General features: G+C 44.1%; 1 protein-coding gene across 3 annotated transcripts in view; it reads right to left on the reverse strand.

The window, feature by feature from the left end:
* Positions 1-13,710, reverse strand: part of MORN1 (MORN repeat containing 1) — a 478,186-nt gene that overhangs the window by 196,791 nt on the left and 267,685 nt on the right. For 2 of the 3 annotated variants that reach the window (XM_073656899.1, XM_073656898.1), the window contains 2 exons: positions 13,281-13,364; positions 7,019-7,101 (listed from right to left, as the gene is read on the reverse strand). In XM_073656899.1, coding sequence (XP_073513000.1) covers positions 7,019-7,101; positions 13,281-13,364 — 167 coding nt within the window. The remainder of the gene's footprint in view (positions 1-7,018; positions 7,102-13,280; positions 13,365-13,710) is intronic. The other variant, XM_073656900.1, reaches the window with a different exon arrangement.

The raw sequence follows: 13,710 nt of genomic DNA on the forward strand, positions 1-13,710 counted from the left end.
TCCGACGGACAGGAGGGACTTCAGAGCACCCGAGCAGGATTGAGAGTGGGGAAGCGCAGGGCAGAAGGGAGAAAGACCCAGCGTGAAGACGGTCTAGCTAGGAACACGAGAAAGTGGGGTTCTGTCAGGCATTCCTAAATCACCTGAGGAAGAACTGGACCCCTGCGTGGTGAACGCTGCGCGACATGGGAGGCTAGCACCTGTACAGTGCACCAGTGGAACTGTCATAAGAACTGTGAGTAAAAACTCGGATGACTGCACCGTGCTGCCTCTGTCCATTCTTTGATCAGCGCCATCTATCCCCCTGCACTACAACGCCCAGCGCAACCTCCTTCTACTCCTACACTGCCCTGGAGCAAGCTCTACCTGTGGAGAGCCACACCACCCCTGCTGCCGTAACACCAGCTCCAGTGGATTGCTCCGCAGCGGCGGCTCCCTTTAACCGCAATCCACAGGTGGCGTCACGAACTCATAATCCCCCTATAAATATAATACCCCCTTTTTACTGACCGCCCTGGGTCACGGACCGGGCCAGCTACCGTGATATCCCCCAAGCAACCAGAGGCCCGGCTGCCGAGTACCCCACGGCCCAGGGGGTGCGTCAAATGTCTATGGGGGCACCAGCCAACTGATGGTTGAGGGAGATGTCGATTGGGCATGTCTGATTTAGGACTGTGGATTGCTTTGCTCTTCGGGAGATAAGCCACCAGCAGAGATGTTGTTGGTGGCTTTAATTAAAGAATCCTAGAACGTTAGAGTTGGAAGGCACCTCCATGGTCATTGCGTCCAACCCCCTGCTCAATGCAGGATTTACCAAACCATCTCAGACAGATGTCTATTGGTGGCTTTCTCAAAGAGGACACAAGAGCGTTTGGCCTAACGAAAGCTCCAGTGTATGGGACAGACGGCCAAGATGGTTGTTGGCTAAACGATCGGCCGCAGCATCATTCGACAGGCAGCCTTCTAAGGGTATGTGCGCACAATCAGTATTTGCTTGCAGAAATTTCTGCAGCGTTTCTGCAAGGTTCCGCAGGTTTTTGATGCGTTTTTGCCTGAGGATTTCCCATGCATTTTTTCCCATGCATTGTATAGGAAAAAGGCAGGCAAAAATGCAAAAAGAATGGACATGCTGCTTCTTTTAATGCACATGAAATTCTGTAAGGAAAAATCCTGATCATGTGCACAGATCTTGCAAAATCTCATAGAAAATACTGCGATAAGCTTCGCAATGCATTTTTGGAGCCAGTTTCGCTCAGATTTACTGCATAAAAAACGCACTGTGTGCACATAGCCTAATGTGCATGGCTGGCTTGAGTGTAGGGAGAGTTGGAGATGGAAAGTGTGCAGAAGGAATCACAGTGTAGTTTTGCGGTGATGAGACAGTGATCACAAAGCGGGAGGAGGAATGCTTGTGGCATGTTTGCCTTTAGGGTAGGAGTTGGAAACCTCAGGCCCATGGGCCATTTACGGCCCACAATGACCTTTTCTTGGCCCCTGGGGCAAATTCCCAGGGACACAGTGTTTGGGCCGGCAGCTCTGTTTTGATGGCCACAGGCCCATTCCTTTCTTACAGTTCTGTGAGCACACGAATGTAGTGTTCACTACTGAGCGCTGACGCGCGAGCAATGAAAGATTACGTCCTGGTGCCAGTGCCAGCGTCAGGGCGAACTTTGTGGGCAGAGTTATCACGAGATTTTTACGGCCCCCGAAGGACGGTATAAATATCCAAATGGCCCTTGGCAGAGGAAAAAAAAAAGATTCCCCACCCTTTCCCACTTGGCCTAAAGAAAATCAAGATGACCAAAAGAAAAATTACAACAAAAAACAATATTAACTATCAAATAATATTTTGAAAGAAGCAGAACGAGGCCACAAAATTCCCCAAAAAATAAAAATATTAAAGATCAAAAGGTCCGAACGCTGACGTCTAATATACATAAATAAATGAAGAATAATAAATCTATTCTGGATATCTGTCAAGACAATTCTGATGAATAAATCTGTAAAAATAAAAATGATGCAGGACATAAAATAAGGCATCTATACGTCATAAATTGGGCATTTTCATAGCTATACAGAAAATAAACGTATCCGGCAGGATTCCTGGGCAGTATGTGAGCTGCCCAGCGTAGAAATTCCCCAGGTCTGTGTAATAAGCCTGGTAAATAATTTATACTGTATGCAGAGCGGACACCAGCCGAACGCCGGCTTTGTGCACATACCAATGGCTTTCTAATCAGCCAATAATAAAGAAAAGATAGCTGACATGTCCGGCACTGCAGGGGACTGCTTTTCTAAGAAACTAATGAATGAGAACATGCTGCAGGTTATAAGGATGTCCTGCTCCAGACAGCGCAGAAGATCAATGCATCAGACAGCTGCAAGTGCATTAGGTGACCTAATTGTCTGGAACTCCAGCAGATCTAGCGTGTTCACACAGAGCATCAATTATATATAGTGTGTGCTCCCTGGGCTAAAGCAAAGGCTGCAGCCAAGGTAAACAATGCCACGCTCAATCCATGGCGAGGCCGGCTGCAATCTATAACAGGGCTCCAAGAAAGGTGAGAAGAAATTCTCCCATATGAAAAGGATTTCCAAAGGTTGCGATCGATTATTTTTTATCCTCAGACCTGGTTTTTGGCCACCGTCGCACTTTTTTTTTTTTTTATGAAGTCACAGCAATCACTTTCCATCATGTATTTGTGAATAAGATCATTGTAGATTGAATTTATGATCGTTTTTTGGTTTTTGAAGGCGTCTTCCCAGATCCACATATGGGTCTAAGATAGAGGCCACCAGTATATACGCAAGACATAAAGGTTTCTTGTGATGTCAAGAGGCTCTAGACATAATGTCTCCTTTAAAGGTAACGTGTCATGTCTCCAAATGCTATTAACCTGCTGATTAACCCTATATACAATGTTACACTGCTCCCAGCCGCTTTACAGAAAGTGCAGCTTCTGGGAGAAAATGATCTTTATTCCTCCCAGTAGCCGCTGGCTTTCAGTCATACTGGCTTACTGGCACGGCTACAGTCACTGATCACAGCACTGTGAGCACGCCTGGCACTCTGATTGACAGCTGGCAGTGCAGCGCATCTGTGCTGAGCCAGCTGTCAATAAAAGAGCTCGGGGCATGCTCACAGTGCTGTCAATGGTGACTGCCCACTCCGTGCACGCCTCTAAATACAGCCATTCTGACATGGAATTTCAAAGTACACCAGCCTCATCAGGTCTAAGACAGCTATGCAATAGATTATGCAGTTTGTATTGTGAAATCTGGTGAAGTGGTTTTCTCATCGTTATAAATTGTTAAAATTGCAAAAGTGCTTATAAAAACAAGCAACTTTGCAATATAGCTCTTCTTAAGAACCCTCTTTATTCTAAAAAACAACTAAGAGGGTTTTAATTCTACAGTTTATGGCTTGTTGTCTATCAGCAGTGGCCGGTTTCCTAGGCGAGGAGTGCAGCGCTTACAAGCTCTTTCATATAGAGCACACAAGCGCTGCTCTGATGCTGGCAGGATCTCTTGACCCAGCCAGCTTCAGTGAACCTGAATTCCTCCCATACTGTTTCCCACCTGCAGTGCTACCATGCCATTTGTCCTATCTGTCAATTTTCAGGAGAACAGCGCTTACAAGCTCTTTCATATAGGGCACAAAAGCGCTGCTCTGATGCTGGTTGGAGAGCTGGATCCAGCCAGCTTCAGTGCCCCTGCACTCCTCCGATGCTGTTTCTGACCTGCAGTGCTACTATTTCATTGGTCCGATCTGTCAATCCTCAGGAGTGCAGGTCTTACAAGCTCTTTGATATAAAGCATACAAGCGCTGCTCTGATGCTGGTTGGATCGCTGGATCTAGCTAGCTTCAGTCCCCTTGCGCTCCTCCGATGCTGTTTCTCACTCATAGTGCTACCATACCATTGGTCCGAACTGTCAATCTTCAGGAGCGCAGCGCTTACAAGCTCTTTCATATAGAGCACCCAAGTGCTGCTCTGATGGTAGCTGGATCGCTGGATCCCGCCAGCTTTAGTGCCCCTGCGCTGCTCCGATGCTTTCTGCAGCATAGGAGAGTGCACAGTTCCCACCCGCAGTGCTACCATACCATTGGTCCGAACTGCCAATCTTCAGGAGTGCAGCGCTTACAAGTTCTTTCATATAGAGCACCCAAGTGCTGCTCTGATGGTAATTGGATCGCTGGATCCCGCCAGCTTCAGTGCCCCTGCGCTGCTCCGATGATGTCTGCAGTATAGGAGAGTGCACAGTTCCCACCCACAGTGCTTCCATGCCATTGGTCTGAACTGTCAATCTTCAGGAGCGCACTGCCCCCCAGCAAACAGGAAGCCTGGAGGCAGGGGAGCAAAGTGCTCCTGAAGATAGAAGATACAAAAATACCTTTAAGGTAAGGGAAACATGTAGTTAGACTTTTGATTTTCTTATTGTATGCAATACACAACAGTATGCAAAGTATAGAAAAAAGAATTACCATAGCAGATATAATGGCAGCTATTGTCCGTCTACTTTTCTTTATGGCCACCTATGATAATGAATGCAGATTACTAGCGCCTATGCAAATTATTTTAAACCATAGAAAAGAAAAATACCCCTCGATTTCTGTAATATTATGGCAATATTCTATCCCCCGTTTCCAGGAAGGTTTCTTTCCTCCTGTCTCGCTCAGGTCTCCCAGACAGGATGACATGTTCACCGGGAAGTTGTCATGCTGAGCTCCTTAGAACAAGACACAATGGGCGCTGGCCCGCTATTAATACGGAGGCAGATTATAGGACGAATGACTGAAGCAGAGGTCATCGTGACATTTCCCAGAGCTTTTGAGTCATAGACCTGAACGTCTTGCTGATAATGGATCCACGGACGGTGTGATTATTCCCCAGCATAACATCTCATATTGTATGACTGACACTGTGTGAGCCTCGAGCAGGTGATATTTTATGATTAAGGGGGAAAAAATAAAAAGTCACGGATATCAGACACTGAGGAGGAATGGGATTATAGTGAGGATAATGGGATATGTTAATTACCATGCTAGGGACTTGAAGTTTTCCATATAGACACTTATGCTGTATGGCGGAGATTTGTCAAATATACTAATTCTTCTGTGTTCTGCATCTACAATTATGTCCAATATTAAAGGAAATCTCTCCGGAGATTCACATTTACCTAACCACGAAAAAAGCATCCCCTCTGGCATGGCTTGATAGACAAGCCAAAAAGGCAAAGACCTGTCAATCAAGCCAAGCCGTGCAGGAACGGGAGCCGCCCAGCGGATAGCAATTTTTCTGTGCCTAGCTGGACTCGCTGGATGTCAGACCCTTAGCGATCTATTACTGATAGCCTATCTTAAGAGTAGGTCATCAATATAATAAGTCTGAAAAAAAAACTTTAAAACTGGGTTGTTGTCATCTGCCCTATTCTAAAAGGCTCTACCAATCAATAATGGTAATCAAAACTTGTGGAAAGAAGAAAGGTGGGACACAAGCAAAAAGTGTCAAAAAGTTTCAGCTAGTCTTAGCCCCACAAAGTAGGACCTTTCACCAAATTTTTCATGTTAAGCTAGACACACAATGCAATAGTGGCTGCAGAGTGGAATTGAACTTTTTTTTTTTTAAATTTGGCCTCTCCATTGAGGAGATATTAACAATCAAATATTTGGCACATAATGAGTTAAGTCCAAGTATGTGTTATCAGATAGTTTTCACTGAGGGGCGTGCACTTCTGCCTCCTGTAATACACTGACCAATTATAAGCAGGCAGCAACATAGAAGTGCAGAAGGACATGTGATGATGTCATCAGGGTCACATGACCTGAGTCCACAGGTCCTGCCAGCTGGAGTGTGCAGCCTAAATAAGCACTGGAGATATATTACATAGCACAGAAGTGTGGAGCCATTAACTCCAGTTAATATATCCAGAAGAGATTAAAAGAAGTGACATGCTTATTCTTTGGGGGACTTGATCTAAAGCAGTTTCAAGACGCTGTGTGCACATAGCCTTAGGGTATTTTTTTCAGCAAAGAAAAATCCAAGTCAGAGGTTTTTTTTTTTTTTAAGTGGTTCTTGAAGGGGTTCTGCTCTGAAATCCACATGAAAAAACCATTTGAAACGCCCTTTTCGACAAGGTTTGGAAAACTTTGGAGCGGAAAAAAAAGAAGTGACGTCTTAACTCTTTGAGGTAGATTCATTGCACCGTCAAGTCAAAAGAAGAATAAAACAAAAACAAAAAAAACTATTCAAAACCATTACAAAAAAAGACTTTAGTGGGGGAAAAAGACTCCAAAAAACCCCTAAAATATTTCCTGAAGAGCACTCCTCTTTCTCTTGAAAAGTACCCTCACTCTGTAAATGAGTACATTTGCCAAGTCTGGGGAAGCTGGATGACAACTGTTGTCCTATTAAATAAAAGCTGGCTGTGGTTGGTCCTGATGAAGAGGTTGGATTGCCTCGAAACGCGCTGACGAATAAAACCGCATCTACACTTCTTTTGTTTTCTGATCGTATATTGAATCTCTGGCGGCGCGGCTTTACCCCCACCCCATCCTCCAGCATTTGCAACTCTTGTTCTATAGCTGCCACACCGACTGGGTAGAAAATAAATTAGTGGACGACTCTAGGTAGTTTTTAGTATTTTGCAACGGAAGCGTCCTAAACCTTTACCTTATAATTGATATATTATTTATACATTGACGACGTTTCTACTGAAAATGATTTTACATTTCAGGCACAAGTGATATAAACTACATAAAATAATATAAGCAGCCATAATAATAAGGATATAATTAGAGGCGCAGAGGCAGCTCAGCCTAGGAATTCACCCTTTGCATGCCAGAAGGATTCCTACTGCGATTTGCAGGGGAGAACTGATTGGTTTGGGGGAAGGACATGCCGTGATTTCCCAGAATAGAAGACTCTGCAAGAAGTCTGTCTTGCTTCAGGGAAAGCATGCACAACATAAGAGGGGAAGCGGATCCAGCTGAGCAACAGAAATACTGATTCACACCTACCTGCTGTCTTCAATCTTCTCCTGTGAGACTGTCATTTTCTCAGTTTTTTCACCAGTCAGTTTTCCACTTGTTTTTTTTCTAGGCTGAAATGTAAAGAAATGTGAATGTAAATCACACAGATAGATGGATGAAAGGCCATACAACATTTTTTATATATATATATAAATATATATATATATATATATATATATATATATTCACACTTATTTATCATTGTATTTGCGCAAATGTTTTGGTGTAAAACTCGAGACAAAAAATTGTTGCAAATCATCGGGTCTGGCAAAATTGTGCAAAAAGATTCACTTTTTAAGTCGCACGCACGTACCGAAAGTTATCAATGTGGATATGATCACATGGTAGAGGGCTGGGTCACCGAGGCAAATTTCTTAAAATTAAAGTCAGAAGATGCCGCATTTTTTTTGCGCAAATTTACACTTGATCATTTCATTTTCTAACTTTTAGGCAGTCCAAAATTAGTAGAAGGTGTTTTAATTAATTTAGTGCACTTTACCCCAATGTACTTTTTTTTTTCTAGAATAGTAAATGAAATGCCAATGTGAATCTCGCCCTTTGCAGATGCTTTTCTGATCTTAAAGGGATTGTCCAGTCTTATAATACAAGTCTGCAGTCACTCTATGCAACTGCAGACGTGTGAATCCTCAAATCACACGCGCTGTGAGGATTCTCCTATCTCGGCGCCAGAAGCGGTGGGTGCGTGACCGCAAGCATGTGATTTGCATCATTCTGGCAACATTCCGACTAGACGTGCACAACCACATTCCATCTAGACATGCACAGCCATATTCCAACTAGACGTGCGCAGATACATTCTAACTAGACGTGCACAGCCATATTCCAACTAGACGTGCGCAAATACATTCTAACTAGACGTGCGCAGCCATATTCCAACTAGACGTGTGCAGATACATTCTAACTAGACGTGCGCAGACACATTGCGATCAGATGTGCGCAGACACATTGCGAGTAGATATGCGCAGCCACATTCCAACTAGAAGTGCGAAGCCACATTCTGACTAGACGTTCGCAGCCACACTCAATGCAAGTGAGCATTGAGCAAGCTTGCTTCGTCAGTGAATCCTCACAGTGTGATGTGAGGATTCACAAATTTGCAGTCGCATAGAGTGACTGCAGACTTGTAGCCTAAGACCAGACAACACCTTTGAACAGTAACTGTGGTTTTCATTTTTTTTTCATAAATGAGGTGAAAATAAGACACTTTATAATGTATCTTATCAGAGAAATCGGCTTCTTTTTCCTCCTGGACTGACCTGATCTTTCAGTCTCAAAATTCTCAATTCGTGGGGTAAAATACATCTGGACTAAAATACAGATTTTCCCATTACTGACATAGGAGATGACAGTTGGTGCTTATAAAGTTTTATGGAGAACTGTAAGTGGTGTTTCAGAAGAACTTGAGGTAGAATGTTTGTATCCGCCTCTAGCTCCTCCCTTCTCCATAGAATTTTAAAAGCACCAACTGTGATCTCCTATTTCAGTAATGGGAAAGTCTCTCTTCATTGTATACGGATTTTACCCATGAATTCAGAGTGAAAAATAAATCCAGAAGCAGAAAGAAGCAGATTTCTCTTATAAGATATATTACAAAGTTGCTTATTTTCATGTGTATTATTGATTTATGAATTAAAAATGAAAAAGGATGGTCATTCTTTAAATAATTTTTCCAATCATTCAAAGTTATCACCTATCCAGAGAATAGATAACTTGCTGATTGCTGGTGGCCCCACTGGTGGACACCCAAGAACAGGAGTGCCTGTTTGAATGGCACGTTGGCTGTGGATGCGCTGCGTGGCTCAACTAATTGTCTATGGGACTGCCAGAAAAAGCAGAGTGCAGAGATCGACTTTGTCCAACAGTCCCATAGACACTGAGTAGAGCGGAGATGCGCATGTGCAGTTATTGCACCATTCAATCAGGGCATTTCAGGGCCTTGTTCCCTGGACAGGTGAGCCCCAAGCTATGCGTAAGTCAAGCTTTGCCACCGTGTCAACAGAATATGATCAGGGTGCATTTTTTGTCTCTGAATGTGATCAAGAATGCGTCCATTCATTGACAACAAGTACAGATCTTAAAAAAAAATAGATACTGAAACCCAGAGGGGCCGATTAATCAAACAGTTGAGCTAAAAATCTGGTATAAAACTGTTTAAAACTTTGCAAAAACTTTGCAACATTTTGGCATTTTTTACACTAGATATGACACTATATGAAAAGAGGATGGAGCTTAGCAGGAGGGTGGTATGGCCAAGTGGGACCACAAAAGTGGGGTACATTAAGACAGGAATGTGCTCCAGCCCATGAGTGGAGTACATTATAGACACTCTATTTTATTATTTATTTAACGGCCTTCAGCTCGATCTCGGGCCATGGCGATTTGATGGATGAACGCTCTGTAGGAAGATGGATCCTGTGCAAGCCTAGATAGGTCCACCAGGGTCTTCTCTACGATTATCTTGATTGTATCAAGTCATCGGGGTGCTGGTCTTCCTCTTCGCCTTGGCACTGGCGCATGGAGATGGAAAGATGCTCCAAATTCATCGGGAGGTGCACGCCTCTTAATGAATTTAGCGCATCTTTCTCCAGTGGACCTTGGATTGCGAGTCTTGTTGAATTGGAGTATTGATAAATTAAAAAAATGACTACTTTCTCTTACAATAAGTCAACCTGGAGAACACCTTAATCTCAGTGGAGTAGGCATGGGAAAAAAAGCCTATATTGCAGCAAGCAGGGGTCACTATGGTCCCGTATTACGGACCCATCGGCAGTGTATGTGCTGCTAAATTGTGAGTTCAGGTGGGACTATATTCTTCTCTAGAAGCAATTTTACTAGGGGGAATATCCTTGAATTAGGGCTCATTCAGACGTCCAATTCGCTCGTACAAGTGTTATCCATGTTTTTCATGGATAACACTAGTACCAGTGGAGGCCAATCACATTTCTGTGATTTTTCGCGGACTGAAAAGTCCATGGAAAATAGTGGAGACATACCCAATTTTGATCAAAATCGGCAATGCAAGTCAATGGGTCAGTGAAACAATCAGACCACACTTGGATCCAATTTTCAAGGACTATCAGAAAGGAGAAGGTGGAGAACCTTTTTTTTTTTATTTCTCCTCGTACGAGAAAAACTGATGACCATTGGACCAAACTCTAATCAAAGTCTGATCAAAACAATCGCTATGTTTTTCTCATACATGGAAAAATCAGACTTGAGAATGAGTCCTTATGCGGTGTCAGAAGGAGCGCAGATTCCACATGAATCATTGAGAAGAAGCCTCCATATGAAACCGGAGGCACAGAGAGGTATAAAATGGGCTTCTATGAAGGGCGAATCTGTACTACATGGATCCATAATCTAGCAGCCAACGTGAGGTTATACAGATCTGATCACTACTGCATCCAAACAAAAATCTAATTTATATAGGGAGGATGGGGGCAAGGTCCTTATGACATCAAGAGTTGTCAAAGTAGTTTGGTTAGTATAGAAAAACCCTTGCTCCTCTATGTATCAAAGCCAATGTAATATATAAAAAACGATAAAAATCTCCACATCTGCAGTCACCTTTACACTTTCCAGCTGCTGAACACTCCGTAATATTCGGATCCAAGTTTCTGGAGCGTTTCTGTACGATCACCTATGAACCTGTCCGCGTCTTCTAAGCTACCTGTGATGTTCTTAGTTGTGGCTGACAGATCAGGAGGGCGAGGAAGCGTTACTTAAGATTCATGAGAGCGCAAATCTGTATCAGACTGAGATAACACGGTTATGATTGAAAGCGACGTACAGTATTCAAGGATGATAGCTGAAATTCAATGAGCGCATCAAGTGTATCACTGACGAATCTGTCACGTCAAGCAACGCTCGGTTTATCTCAGCATTGTCTCTCATGTAATCTCCTAATCTCCAGAAACTTTGAAAGAAAGGTGACAATGTCACAAGTGTGCTATGGTTTAAGCACCAGAAGATTTATATATATAGAGTACTGTGCAAAAGTTGTGGGAAAAAGCTGCAAAGTAAGAATGCTGCAAAAAATAAAAAAGTTAATTATTTATGTAATCAATTAACAAAATGCAAAGTGAATGAACAAAAGAGAAAATCTAAATGCAATCATTATTTGGTGACCGCCCTTTGCCTTCATCAGCTCGACAGGAGGTTGCTCCAAACATCCCGGAGATCTAACCACAGATCTTCTGCGGTTGTCGCTTGTGCAAATCCTTCTGTCTTTGGGCTTTGTTGTATGTTAGACCGGATCATCACTTCTAGGACTCCTTGTTCTTCTTTATGCTGAAGATAGTTCTGGACATTGGCTGGATGTTTGGGGTCGTTGTCCTGCTGCAGAATATATTTGGAGCCAATCAGACTCCTCCTTATTGGTATTACATGATGGATAAGTGACTTGCCCCCTGGGCCGTGGGGTACTCGGAACCGGGCCTTCTAGTGCACGGTGCTGATGGGGGTAATAGTGGCGACTCGATCCCGTGGCTCAGGGTGGTCAGACCAAATGCTGTGGCAGTCTATTAGTATAGTTATGAATGTCCGACGACGCCACCCGTGGATTGCGGTTAGAGTGAACCGCCGCTGCAGGGCAGACCGCTGAGGCTGGTGTTGTGGGTGCAGCAGAGAATAGTATAACCCCCCACGGGAGGAGTATAGCCTCAGGGCAGTGAGCGTAGATGGTGGGAGTTGTGGTGCGGGGCGTCCCAGTACCGTTAGTGCTGGCGCGGTAAGAAACACAAAGACAACGTGTTGCAGTCCAGGGTCTTTTACTGACAGTTTGTATACTCCAAGCCACTTCTGTACAGGTAGTGCCTGCCCAAGCCGTGCTGCGTCCACCAGGTGAGGAGCTCGGTCAACCCTCAGGCAATTCAGGAGTATGGCACAGGACTCCCCTCTATCCTTTCTCTGGCCCATGCCCAACCAGTGACCAAACTTCTGTCCAGCTGCCGCGGATCTATGCGGGCAAACATGGGCCCCGTTTCCCGCTATCCTATATGGTGCCTTCCTAGCAGGTTTGGCGTGGGGTCGCACCAATAAATGATCACGACCTCCGGTTTTTGGCTGAGGATTATTTGCCTCCACCAACTTAGGATCCGGTACCTTTTTCTTGCCTGACCCGTCACCCGTTATCTCCTGGGTCCTTAGGGTCCCTTCTACCTTCGTGTTTCTGAGCCTTTCTACTTCTTGGTTCCTTCTCTTTCTGTTCTGTTCCTTTCTCCTCTTTCTCTCGCCCTGCCCGCGTCCCTGGGCCTGGCTCTGGAGCAGAGCTCCTGCAGAGCCTCTGCTCCCTGTCTTCTCCTCACAGACTGAACAGACTGAACTAAGATGGTGCCCACCTTATATACCTCCTCCTCTATGTGTGAGCTCAGGTGACCAGCACCCAATGAGCTCCTACCTATGCCCAGAAACCAACCCCTATCTGCTCCTACATCACTGGGTTTTCTCCCCCCTCCCCATTCCAGCCAGGGACATAGTCAGGTGTGCCTGCATAAATATATAAATGGGAGCACTGTAGAGCTGTCCCCCGGAAATGGGGTGTGTGTGATGCATGCAGCTACCTGAGCCCTAGTCCATACTCCATCCTTACCCGGGAGTGGAATATCACACCTCTGGTAGAGGTGCAATACCCCTGTAGCGGCTGAGCCCTCGGGGCGCTACATTAGTATCTGCCTGTATTTCTCAGCATTGAGGACACCATTAATCCTGACCAAATTACCAACGCCGTTTTTTGAAACACAGCCTCAAACATGCAAGGACCCTCCACTGAGCTTGACTGTTCCTGCAGACACTCGTTATTTTGCTTCGGAGAACAAACTGTCTTTCGTTACACCAAATATTTCACAATTTGACTTCTCAGTCCAAAGCACCTGCTGCCATTTTTCTGCACCCCAGTTCCTGTGCTCTTTTGTGTAGTTGAGTTACATGGCCTTGTTTTCATGTGGAATGTGTGCTTTCTGGCTGCAATACATCCATGAAGACCACTTCTGGCCAGACTTATCCTAAAAGTAGATGGGTGTAGCTGAGCAGGGCTGTGGAGTCAGAGTCGTAGAGTTGGTGTCCATTTTGGTGAAGTTAGAGTTGGTATAAAATGACTCCTAAAATATATAATGAGTTTGAACTGCTATAAAATCTTTGACTGGGAGAGAGCTTGCAGGTGCTGTATAACTACCTTGTGTCTTGTCATGGTGTATGACCTGTGACATGATACTGTCTTCCAGAGCCTTACCGTTGTAGCAGCATTTGGCTGTTCCTCACCCAGTTTCAAGTCTTCTACACAGTTATTTCTGTTTAAGTTGATGGTTGTTTCAACCTATTGAAAATGATGATCATTATCACCTGTTTGGTATACTTGGTTATTTTTTTACTGTAATCCTACAAAATCATTGACTGTTTGCAAGTGTATCTAGAAGAATTGATGCTCTGATGCTGTTCTGAAGGCAAAGAGCAGTCGCCAAATATTGATGTGATTTAGATTTCTCATTTGTTCATTTACTTTTCATTTTGTTAATTGATTAAAATAAACCATAAACACGTCTAGTTTTGAATGCATTATTTTACACACCTGCCTAAAACTATTTGCACAGTATGGTGTACATGTGTTACTGTACCAGCTGAGCAGGGCATTGCTGGCCGTTGGTTTCCTGAGGGTGCATGTT

Source organism: Phyllobates terribilis, unplaced genomic scaffold (genome assembly GCF_046119375.1).
Source record: "Phyllobates terribilis strain yellow unplaced genomic scaffold, ASM4611937v1 Scaffold_12__6_contigs__length_324123572, whole genome shotgun sequence".
NCBI lineage: Eukaryota > Metazoa > Chordata > Amphibia > Anura > Dendrobatidae > Phyllobates > Phyllobates terribilis.